The sequence below is a fragment of the Aythya fuligula genome, chromosome 16 (genome assembly GCF_009819795.1).
Source record: "Aythya fuligula isolate bAytFul2 chromosome 16, bAytFul2.pri, whole genome shotgun sequence".
Lineage (NCBI taxonomy): Eukaryota > Metazoa > Chordata > Aves > Anseriformes > Anatidae > Aythya > Aythya fuligula.
Window position 1 is genome coordinate 15,196,125 of NC_045574.1, and position 11,218 is coordinate 15,207,342.

Genomic DNA, 11,218 nt, shown 5'->3' on the forward strand with positions numbered 1-11,218 from the left:
GTAATTTTAGTCTTAAAACCACGGAATTACGAACCAGGAGGTTCCTCAACCACCACGCTCCTCATCCCACTGCTTCCCCAGCTGCTCGGGGGGAGGAGGCAGCGCCCTGCTCCGCTCCTTTCTCCCCCCAGAGCTTTTCCTACCCCTCAAGCTCCCCCTTTCTTCTCAACAAATCTCATTTTTAAGCCATTTCTCTAGGTTTTGAGCCCGTGGCTACCTGAGAGCTGCAGCACCCAGGGTCAGACCCAAACCCCTGAATTCTTCACCCCCATCCCAGCCTGTGCCACGGGCGGAGGACACCGGTGCCCTGGGTGTGTCCCCTCAGTGTCCCCTTTTGGTCCCCTCACGGTGCCCGGGGCAGGAGCCAGCAGCAGCCGCCGGTGCCCTCAGTGGGGTCCCTCAGCACCCCCCCCACCCACCACCACCACCACCACCCCCCCCTTCTTTATTCCGGCCCCGCTGTGTATATATCTCTTCCTTTTGTCCTTCATATGTGAAAGCTCCAGTGTTGGAATTTTGGTGTAAATAAACATTTGGTTTTATTTATCGAGGTCACATTGGCGGCTCCCTGTCTCGGGGGCGGCTCCCGTCACACACACACACACTGAGGGGGGGGGGGGGGGGGGGGGGGGGCGCGGTCCCCTCATGAGGGGAGATTGGGCGGGAAGGGGAGATGGGGCGGGGCTTGCGCGGGGTGGGCACTGCGCATGCGTGAGCGCGGCGCCACGCGGCGGCGCATGCGCGGTGCTGCCCCCGTGACGTGCGGCCGCGCGCCGCCGGCGGAGGGGCGGGGGTGGGGGCGGGAGCACCGGGAGAGGCCCCGGCCCTGTCCCGGTCCCGGTCCCGGTCCCGGTGCTGGGCCCGGCCCGGCCCGGTATGCGCCCAGGGACATGGCCCGAAGGAGCCCGCCTCGTAACGGGGTCGGCGGACACGGTAGGGGCCGGGCCTGGTGGTTCCGGTACCGCCGGGAATACCGGGGACCGGGGGGAGTGGGGGGGGAGGGGAGGCGGTGTGTGTGTGTGAGGGGGGCACGGGACGGGGAGGGGAGGGGATGGGGAGGAGGGGGGATGGGGGGAACACGGTACCGTGGGCAGCGCCCGGTACCGGGGGTGGGACCGGGCCCGGCCCCGTTGGGCCCCCCCGAGCCCCGGGACACGGGGCCTGAGGCCTGCGCCCCCCCCCCCTGAAGCCCCCCCCGAGGCTGTGGGGCCCGTACCGGCCGCCGGTAAGGGGCTGTGGGCCGGGCCCAGCCGCCGTTTTACCGGGGGACCCCCTCGGGGCTGCCCCCAGCCCGGTAACGGGATCCCCCCCCCCCCCCCCGGGACTGATTTCTGCTCCCAGAGCTTCTGCTGGGGGGGCGCACCGGGGGCTGGGGGTGTCCCCGGGGCTGCACCGGCACCTGTTGGCTGCAGCAAGCTGTTTTGGGTCGTTTTCACCCAAAAAGTGCCTAAAAATTGCCATTTTGGGGGCAGGACGGCAGCTTTGGACCCTGCCCCCGGTGCCACCCAGCACAGCACCCGGTGGCAGCGGGCACCGACTGGATCCCCCCCCCACAACCCCAATGCCCCCACCCCTCATCGAGGTCCTCGTCCCTCTGGGTCCCGGTACCGGGTCTGGGGGGCAGCTCCCGAGCTGGGGGCACCGGGGGGGCTCCCGGCTGCACGGGGCTGTGCCACCAGGGCCCGTCCTGCTGTGTCCCTGTGCCACCTCCCCCCCCTGGTGTACCCCCCCCCTGGCCCCTTTCTCCCATGGTGACCCCCTCCCCGTTCTCTCCTCGCAGATTTCGACGCCAAGAAGAAGAGAAAAGTGGCGGAGATCTACCAGGCCCTCAACAGCGACCCCATCGACGTGGCCGCCCTCAGGCGCATGGCCATCAGCGAAGGGGGGCTCCTGACGGATGAGATCCGCTGCAAAGTGTGGCCGAAGCTGCTCAGCGTCAACACGGACGAGCTGCCCCCCCTGCCAGGTACGGAGCAGGGCTTGGAGGCTCTCCCTCACCTTCCCCCCGCGCGTATTTCCTCCCTGAACCCACGTGGGAAGGGGATTTGTGCTGTAGAACAAGCACCAGAGCCTCACACGCTCCGTGTCCTACCTAAAGGGCTGAGCAGGAGGCGCTCGGCTTCCTAAAACAACGCTCCCATTGTGCTGCGGGGGCCTTGTTATCTGCAGGGACGGCGCTGGAAACAAATTTGCTCTCGATGGGGTTCCTGTGGCCTCGTGCAGCTGGCTGGCCTACGCTCGTTAATCAGTAGCAAAGTATCAGGCTTAATTTCTGTCCTTCCAGCCCTGAGGCGGGCCCGGATACCCTGAGGGGTGTCTGCCAGGCGTAGCTGAAAGAGTTTGCACCGAGCTTGCGTGGCGTTTGGTCAGAAGAGAATTTAATTTATATTTCGTTTCATTTTTGTGCCAGCAGAGGTAACTTGGTACGCCAGCAAATTCTTTTCCCTTCTGTTGTAGCCATCGCAGCTACCAGGGTTTGTTTTTTTCCCCGGATTTCTTTCAGCAAACCATTCCCCGTGGTGTCCGCAGTGTGGTGTGCTGAGCTGCTGCGAACCTGGAGCCAGGATGCTTCCAGGGGCTCTGGGAGCGGTGTCCAAGTGTTCTAATGTGTGTTATTTCACAAAATAATGGTTTGGTTTCCTCACGCTGAGAGCAGCTCGTGCCCAGGGCTGGTGTGATGCAGGGAGAAGCCTGCACGAGCCAGGACGAGGCCGTGCACATCCCCTTCTCCCTGCTCCTTTGCCCGGCGCCCATCCTGGCAGCTCTGCCCCTCTCTGTTAACCACCTTCCTCTTCTTCCCAGCAGGAAAGGAGCTGCGAGAGGACAACAAAGATTACCAGCAGGTGCTGCTGGACGTGCGGCGCTCCCTGCGCCGCTTCCCCCCAGGTGAGAGGGGCACACGGAGGGGCAGAGGGGCTGACTGCAGACAGCCACGGGTGGTGATCGGAGCAAATTCTGCTTTAGAGCTTCTAGGAAGCCGTGGTTGCTGGCGATCGGAGCAAATTCTGGTTCAGAGCGGGCTCAGAGTCGGGTTTCCCTCCGTGCCTCGAGCAGCAGATCAAAGAGAGCCCCTCACCTTCGGAAGCGGAACGCCTCTGCAGTTGTTTAGTTCTGCTGGGGGCCCTGCTGGGCTATTTATAAAAGCTGTAATCCAGCAGCTCTCTGACTGCAGAGCAGAGCAGTCGTTATTTCTGGCCAGAAGCTGCTTCCCCCTTCTGCCGCCTTTGTTTTGCACAAGCAGTTGATTCACTGCGATTCTCGGAGCGTGCGAGCTCGGCTCCTGAAGGGTCTGCTGCTATTTCTGTATTTTTTTTTCTTTTTCTTTTTTTTTTTTTTTTTTTCTGCCCTTGAATGGCAGCCTCCCGCCTATTTTTAGAAGCATCAGCGAAGTAGGGGAAAAGGAGAACTTTGTCGCTGCGGGGACCTCCGCTGGGACTTTCTGCTTGGCCTCTGGGCATTTGATCTGTTGACAGGGGCTGCCAAAACCCGGCTGCAGCTGTGCGTGGCAGGAACAATGTTTTTCCCGTGACATCCTGTCCCTAAACACGTGTTGTTAGCAGCAGACCAGTATAAAACCGAGCTGATTGAGGCCTCGCAATCTGAGGCAGCTGGCACGGTTTCTGTGAAAATGGGTCCCGTCTAATTTTTTCCTAGAGCCCCTGGGAAATTAAAAATGATTAAAATGTCCTCAGCAGCGCTGGCTGTGCCACATCCTCTGTGACAGGGCAGGCAGATAAACGTGCCGCGGGTCCTCCCCAGCCTGTCACCCCGCTGCTGTCCCCGCAGGGATGCCGGATGACCAGAGGGAAGGGCTGCAGGAGGAGCTCATCGATATCATCCTCCACGTCCTCCAACGCAACCCCCAGCTGCACTACTACCAGGGCTACCACGACATCGTGGTCACCTTCCTGCTGGTGGTTGGTGACAGGCTGGCCACGGCTCTGGTGGAGAAGCTCTCGACGCACCACCTCAGGTACTGGGGGGGACGAGGAGCTGCTGCGAGCCCCCTGGGGGCTCACGGGGGGCCGTGGGGGCAGAGGGGGCTGCCCCAGAGCGTGGTGCAGGAGCCTGCGAGGCAGAGCTGCAGGCTGGGGTTGGCACCCATCGTGTCCGTCCCCAGAGGGGTGCTGTGGGGAGCAGCGCGGCTGCGTGAGAGCACGTGGAGCTGCAGGGAGCTGTGCTGTGGGGAAGGGATAATTGAGGGCTGTCGGTTAATTTAGATCATCCTGCAGACGAAGCAGCCGGCGCACACGCATTATTCACAGTGCCCTGGCTGTCTCTCCTGTCAGGGCCTCTCTCTCAGGGCTTCCCACTCAGAGCCCTGGGCAGTTGTGTGCTGAACGTGTGGTCTGCCCAGCCCTGAGCCCTGGGGTAGGTGCTTCTCCTGGCTGTGCACCGAAATGGGAACGAGCCCTCAGCCAGGGAGTGCCTCAGAGGGATTTTCCCCCTTCAAAATTGGGTTTTGGGTGCTGGAAAGGCTTCAGGGCTCACACATACCGCAGAGAAAGAAGTGTCAGCTGGCACCACAATGAAAATCTGGGTGCAGGTTTTCTGTGCACACCAAACCTTTGGATCCCAGATCTCTGTGCCCCTGTCAGTGGGGAGGGGGCAGTCCCAAAAACAGAGAATGTCCCGGGGCTGGAGGCCACCCTTCCAGCAGAGCTGATTATTACAAGTACATTTATTTACCTTCTGGCTTCCTCCCCCGAGGAGAGCTCGCTGACCTCATGGCTTGACAGAGTTCTTTTTAAATCTTTTTTTTTTTTTTTCCCCCAGGGATTTCATGGACCCAACGATGGATAACACCAAGCACATCTTGAATTACCTGATGCCCATCATAGACCAGGTGAACCCCGAGGTGCACGACTTCATGCAGAGGTACGCACACCAGGGCCAGTAAACCCCAGTAACCCCCAGTACTGCACCAGCAAGCCCCAGTACTGCACCAGCAAGCCCCAGTAGTGCACCAGCAAGCCCCAGCACCACCGTGGCTTCAGAATAAGTTGGCCCAGAGCAGGTGGAACAGGCCAAAGCCACACAGAGCTCTGCTTCCAAGCAGACCCAAATGTATCCTGCCTGTACTGGGGGGTTTTCAGTGGCAGCATCTTCCCCCCAGCGGTCCCTATGGAGTAGCTGGGGGTTGCAGATCGTGCCATACAGGCAGAGTAAAGCAGAAGCAGGGAGGTAAGTTGGAAGATTCAGACAAGAGTCCTTTTCTGGGCGAGGCTCTGTTCCATTTCATGGCCAGAATGACCAAGTCGGGTTGCAAATTCCCAGAAATGGGTTAAGTTTTAGGGTGGAAAAGAATCTGGAAAGTTGACCATGCTTCTGGATGTCAGGTGTCACCAGGCCAGGGTGAGCCAAGCAGTGGAAGCGCCTTGCTTTGGGTGGGTGTCAGAGGTCGGTGGATGTGTGCTGAGCTCCAGATGCTCCTCTGACAGCCGGGGCTGTCTCCTGGGAGCAGAGGCACCACGCAGGGACCTCCCGGGGTGGTTTTAGCACTGCCTCGGGGCCACCCTGACAGCTTCTCTCTCCCCACAGTGCCGAAGTGGGAACCATCTTTGCTCTCAGCTGGCTGATCACCTGGTTTGGGCACGTTCTGTCCGACTTCAGGCACGTCGTGCGATTATACGACTTCTTCCTGGCCTGCCACCCCCTGATGCCCATTTATTTTGCTGCCGTGGTAGGTGCTGGCTGGAGGGACGGGGGTTGGCTTAACCAAACCACGGCGGGGTGCTGGGGGCTGCCGAGGGTGAAACCATCGCCCTGCTGTGCCCTGTCCCAGCGGGGCAGTGCTTTGGGGCAGCGCATCCCCTCCAGGAAGGGCAGGTCTTCCAGAAAGGAGTGAAATTCTTTCCTCTTCTGGCTCTGAAATGTGTTCTGGCGGGTGGCAAGGAGTCAGCCCTGCTTCCCTGGCCGTGCTCAGGGCTCTCTGTCCTCCCCGCAGATCGTGCTGTACCGGGAGCAAGAAGTCCTGGACTGCGAGTGCGACATGGCCTCTGTGCACCACCTCCTGTCCCAGATCCCACAGGACCTTCCTTACGAGACTCTGATCAGCAGAGCCGGGGACCTTTTTGTCCAGTTTCCTCCATCCGAGCTCGCCAGGGAGGCAGAGCAGCAGCAGGCTGAACGGTGAGTGCAGGGAGCACGGGGAGCTCTGTGTCCTGCGTGGTCCCCTGGCCGGGTCCTCCCTTGGTGGAGGGAGCACTCCTCGTCCCCCTGGGTCACTCCTCGTCCCCCTGGGTCACTCCTCATCCCCCTGGGGTGCTCCTCGTCCCCCTGGGGTGCTCCTCATCCCCCTGGGTCACTCCTCGACCCTCTCCTTCTCTTGCAGAACCGCGGCTTCCACTTTTAAGGACTTTGAGCTGGCTTCAGTGCAGCAGAGACCGGACACTGTGTTGAGACAGCGCTTCAGGGAGCGGCTCCGAGGGGAGGAGAGGACAAAATCCATCCTGACCAAGCCCAGGACCAACCGCTTTGTCAAGCTGGCGGTGATGGGGCTGACGGTCGCTCTGGGAGCAGCCGCCCTGGCCGTGGTGAAGAGCGCCCTGGAGTGGGCTCCCAAATTCGAGCTGCAGATTTTCCCCTGAAGCCCAGGGCCGTGCTTTTCCCCCGTCTGCGCACCCCGCGCCGTCGATCCGGGACGATGGTGGAGGAAAGGACGTGTCTGGAAGCGACCTCCCTGAGGGTTTCTGTTCTTGGCCTTGGCAGGAGACTGGTGGTGAGCAGCCCGGGAGGATTGCTGCCCGCACCCACGCTCGCCTCGTCCCCTCAACCCCCTGCAGGTGACCACGAGGGCTCTGCCCAAGCGATCCCACGGCCTCTGTTGGAGCGAGGGTGTCACAGCAGGGTGATGTTGTGTGTGTGTGTGTGTGCAGGGCAGAGGGGCTCTTACACTCCCGAGGAGCCCTCTGGCTCCACGTCGCCTCCCGCTGCCAGGGCTCCTGCCTTCTCTCACCTCCTCCAGTGCTCTGACCTTTCTCTTTCCTTCAGGCACCTCTGAGTAGAGGCAGTCCTGTCCCAGCGCCCTGCCCTGAGGCCGTCTCCCACGCCCAACACTCCGGGACTCCGTTTGCTCCCTCGTCCTTGTGGTCTGGTCAGTTTGTGGGGCAGGGGACAGGGGACAGGGGCACATCCGTGGGACCACTGCAGGGAGCAGGGTCCTGGACCAGGTGAGATGAGAGTCCCTCATCCTCTAGCACTCCCTGCAGCCTCTCACAGCTCTGGGAGCGGGTTCTGAGGTGGAAAAAGCCTTTTTCCACCTTTCCAACCAGTTTGCACAGGACAGGAGTCGTGGGTGTAGGAGCCTGTCACAGTTCTTCCCCCACAAACTGCCCAGAGCAGCATCACCCCTCGGGATAACGTGAGGGATTTCCCGTAAGACCACCCCGACCCCTGCATCCCCCGTCCCCTGCCTGTCCCCTGCTAGCCTGGCTGCTCCCTGCCTGCTGGGGAAGCTCGGCAGCATTTTCCTAAATATCTCCCTGCCCCCCAACACGAAGCCAACAGACACTACCTGCCTCTACCTCTCCCCCGAGCTGCTAAACCCTCCCGCAAGTGCCCTTACCTGCCCCCTGCCGCTTCTCCCCCCTCAATGCCTCGTGCCCAAAGCCGCCTGTGCCGTGCCCGGGGGGGGCTGCACGCCTCAAAAACCAGCGTGGAGGAGTTGCAGATTCCTGGTTATGGAGGAGAACTCAGCCCCGTGAGGCTCAGCCCCCTCCTGTCCCCAGCCGAATTGTGCGTCGGGTTGCTCCGGGGGCTCACCTGGTGCAGGGGGGGGGCAGCAGGAGCCGTTCCCTCACCCCTGGGGGTGTCCCCGCTGCTCCTGGGGGCTCTGGGATCCCATGGGTGAAGGCAGCGGGGTGAGATCCTGCCGGGCAGCAGCGGTGAGGGGGGGGCAGGCTGTGACTTAGCACTTTAGAAATTGGTGGTACGGGAGAGTTGGTGGTGGCCGTGCCATGAGCCGGGGGTGCTGCCGGGGGTCCCGCCCCCCACCCGGGGCACTTCAGGCCCCCGCTGCCCCCGGTTGAGGGGCAGCTCCCGCGGTCCCGCGCGCTGCCCACCCTGCACTTTAGTTCCTGCGTTGTTTTGGGGGCGGGAGGTGGTCTCCTGGGGTGCTTCAGTTGACTCTGTACAGACTTATACAGACCTGTGTAAATGCGGATTTGTACAAACCCTCAAAACTGTAAAATAAAACACTTAACTAAACTCTTCTCCCTCTCCTTGGGCAGGGGCAGCGCCGATCCTGCAGCGCGTGGGAAGAGGAGCGGGAGCAGCAGAGCCAAAGGAGAGGCTTTTGTGCTGCCACCAGGGCTGGGGGGACGCCAGGTCCTGCTCGTGCCGCGCGCTCCCCGTCCCCGCTGTCCCCACGCCAGCGGTGCCACCGGGCTGGAAATAACCCAGGGCAGGAGGAGATCCCGGTGCTGCCCGGGCACGGTGCCCCCCCTGGCAGTGCCCTGGGGCCGTGTTTACCAGCGAGGCCGGGGTTATTTTTATCTTGCTCCCACTTCCTCTCCGGGAGCAATTTTCTGAGCAGCGCTCGCAGTCCTGGGGGAGGGAGGCACCAAGGCACCGGCAGAGGCCCCCCGGTGCTGGCTGCCCCCTGACCCCTTCCCCCAGGGCTCGGTGGGGCTGGGGGGACAAATTGGGGGGCCTGCGAGGTGGGGGAGGAGGATGGGGGCTGGCTGGGATCCGCTCTGTGCTGGGGGGCTGCTCCCACCCCATCCCACCCCACCCCACCCCACCCAAAACGCCCCGGCCCAAGCATCCTCCCCGCTCCCTCCCCTGCTCCAGGGTTTGACGCAGCCGCAGCACCTGAGCCAGGAGCTTTCTCAGCACCTTTACTGAGCCCTCCAGCAGCCGGGACACTGCAGGGGGGGGGGGGTCACCCCATGGGGTGCAACCGGGTGTCCCCCGCTGTCCCCAACCCCAGCCTCACGCCTCCCTCCGGGGCTGGACGCCGTGGACGCAGGAGGCACCGAACGGCACGGCCGGGGGGCTGGCGTGGCGCAGGATGGGGGAGAGCTGCTGCTCCTCGTCCTGGGGGCACGGCGGGACCCCCCCGGCAGGGCTCAGCACGCAGCAGAGCAGCCCCAGGGCGCTCAGCACCGCGGCCGCCGCGCACAGCGCCAGGCCCAGCAGCCGGCACGCGCCCAGCGCCCGGTTGTAGCGCGTTGCCCGCGGGTCCAGCACCACGAAATCCTCCTCCCCGATGCCGAAATCCTCCTCCCCGATGCCCTCAAGCTTGGGGGGCACCAACCAGCCCGTGCCCAGGGCGGCCGCCCCCACCAGCAGGAGCAGGGTCCCCGTGGAGAGGCTCACCTGGGGACAGGGGATGGGGCTGGGACACCCGACGGGGCGCGGGGTGGCCGGGGAGGGATGCGCCCCCACGCAGGACAGGGTGGGAAAAAGGATGTTGGGGGGATAAGGGGGGGTCTTACCTTCCAGATAACGGAGGGCCAGGTGCCGGGGGGCCGGGCAGACGAGGGTTCAGCCCCAACCCCATCCGGGCTGGCCCTGGTGCAGTCCTCGTAGAAGAGGTGGAGGTAGGAGCGCACCCCGTACCACCGCCCCTGCGCCATGCCGGGGCCACGGCCGCAGCTGCAGGCGGGCATCGGGCCTGGGGGGGGCACAAAAGGGGCAAGGGGGGGGCAACCCCACAGCCACGGCACCCGTGGGGCTGAGCCAGGTCCTGCCCCCACCCCAAAACCCCAGGGGATGGGGGATTGGTGATGGCCGCGTGCTCCTGGCTCGTTTTGGGGAGCACCAAGAGGGGACCCCAAAAGCTGCCCACGTGCTCAGGACGGCGAGGCCACGTCCCTGGGGGTACCGGGGGCATCTTGGGGCTTATCCCATGGGGTTTCCCCAAGGGATGGAGTTTGGGGGGGAAGGTGTGGGGGGGTGATGACTGCCCCCTGCCCCATCCTGGGGTGTCTCCAGCCCCGTGCTGGCAGGATCAGGCCCCGCATCAGGCCACCGGAGCCACCCAATCGCCGGTGATGGGGAAAGGAGGGGCGGTGGCGGGGTTGGGGGGGGGGACACAGGGGGGTCACGGCCACCTCCGTGCCCCCCCAAAAGGCACGGCAGCCCCTTTGGGGTGACCGCCTCGCGATGGGGCACGGCCACCCCGTCCCTCGTCCCTCCCGCCACCCCAGTGGGGCATTGCCATGGGAACTGCCTGCTCAGCCCCTTCGTCACCGTCACCGCGGCCCCGCAGCGTGTGCGGGGAGAGGGGGGGGTGTGGGGGGCGACGCTGGGACCCTTTCGGTGCCGGCTGCGAGCTGAACAAAGCCCTGAGCTGGAGAGGGCCGGGGGGGGGCTGCCCCCATGGCTGGGGACATCCCGGGGCCACCGTCCCCGTGCAGCTGCAGGGTCCTTTGTGCACGCAGGGGGTGCCGCCTGGTTTTGGGGGGGATACCCTCATCCTGCACCCCCCCCATGCACGCCAAAACAGCCTCCCCCCTGCCCACACCCCCCCCCCCCTGCTCCCCTCTTACCTCTGGGGGGGGGCTTCAGCGCATCCTTCCCCGTCCCGGTGCCGTCACACCGGCGCTCGCCCTGCTGTCCCCGAGGGCTTCGAGGCAGCGCCGGGCACCGCACGGCTCCCGGGGGGGGGATTTTGGGGTGTCAGGGAGGGGGGAGCAGAGACAGCAGGTCCCTGCTGCGTGGCCAGGAGCTGCCACCACCGCGTGAGTCAGAGCAGGGCCGGCGGCGGGGGCACGTGGCTGCACGGCAGCACCGGCTGCTCGGCGAGGCCAGGATGCGCCCACGGGCACCCCGCTGCCCCCCACGGTGGTCCCGGACCCCACGCAGGAACCCGGACCCGTGGGCTGTGGGGGGGGAGAAGGAGGGGAAGGGGCTGCTCTGCCAGGGCCTCGGTGCCACCGGGATCACGGCCGGAGCCCCCCGGTGCTGGTGCGGCCCCACAGCGGGTGCTGCACCATGGGGTGGGGGGCACAGCAGAATGGGACCCCCCCCATGGTACCAGTCCTGGGTGGGGAGGGGATGGGCAGGGAGAGGAGGGGAGGGGAGGGCAGGCGGTACCCAGGGATGCTCCGGGCGCTGCCTTGTTGCCATGGCAACTGCTGGGTGGGGGGGGGAGTGACGCAAGCATCGTGTGCCCCCCCCCCATGGACCCCTTTTGGGGCCGGATCAGGGCCCACCTGGATGAGTGGAGACCCCATGGGGGTCCCATGTCCGGGCAGGGTGAAGCTCCTGC

The 11,218-nt window shown here is 64.4% G+C and overlaps 2 protein-coding genes across 2 annotated transcripts; one reads left to right on the top strand and one right to left on the bottom strand.

Annotated features, from left to right (window-relative positions):
- The first annotated feature begins 798 nt into the window (after positions 1 to 798).
- TBC1D20 (TBC1 domain family member 20) lies at positions 799 to 8,183 on the top strand. Its single transcript, XM_032198222.1, has 8 exons — positions 799 to 933; positions 1,781 to 1,966; positions 2,806 to 2,886; positions 3,787 to 3,973; positions 4,777 to 4,878; positions 5,542 to 5,683; positions 5,948 to 6,132; positions 6,335 to 8,183. The coding sequence occupies exons 1-8, from the start codon at positions 891 to 893 to the stop codon at positions 6,588 to 6,590; spliced, it is 1,182 nt and encodes a 393-aa protein (XP_032054113.1). The 5' UTR covers positions 799 to 890; the 3' UTR covers positions 6,591 to 8,183.
- A 751-nt stretch (positions 8,184 to 8,934) lies between these two features.
- On the bottom strand, positions 8,935 to 10,439 carry NRSN2 (neurensin 2). The gene is made up of 3 exons (XM_032198565.1): positions 10,418 to 10,439; positions 9,441 to 9,691; positions 8,935 to 9,321 (listed from the first exon to the last, which is right to left on the bottom strand). Exons 1-3 carry the CDS (start codon positions 10,437 to 10,439, stop codon positions 8,935 to 8,937), a joined length of 660 nt encoding a protein of 219 aa, XP_032054456.1.
- Between the last annotated feature and the right edge of the window lie 779 nt (positions 10,440 to 11,218).

Excerpts from the sequence above, each read along its gene's own strand:
- TBC1D20 (XM_032198222.1), top strand. The coding sequence starts at position 891 with ATGGCCCGAAGGAGCCCGCCTCGTAACGGGGTCGGCGGACACG. Across the intron at positions 934-1,780 it reads TAACGGGGTCGGCGGACACG|ATTTCGACGCCAAGAAGAAG; the intron begins GTAGGGGCCGGG and ends CTCTCCTCGCAG. Across the intron at positions 1,967-2,805 it reads CGAGCTGCCCCCCCTGCCAG|GAAAGGAGCTGCGAGAGGAC; the intron begins GTACGGAGCAGG and ends TCTTCCCAGCAG.
- NRSN2 (XM_032198565.1), bottom strand. The coding sequence starts at position 10,439 with ATGGGGGGGGTGCAGGATGAGG. Across the intron at positions 9,692-10,417 it reads GGGGGGGGTGCAGGATGAGG|GACCTGGCTCAGCCCCACGG; the intron begins GTATCCCCCCCA and ends GGGTGGGGGCAG. Across the intron at positions 9,322-9,440 it reads GGCCCTCCGTTATCTGGAAG|GTGAGCCTCTCCACGGGGAC; the intron begins GTAAGACCCCCC and ends CCCTGTCCCCAG.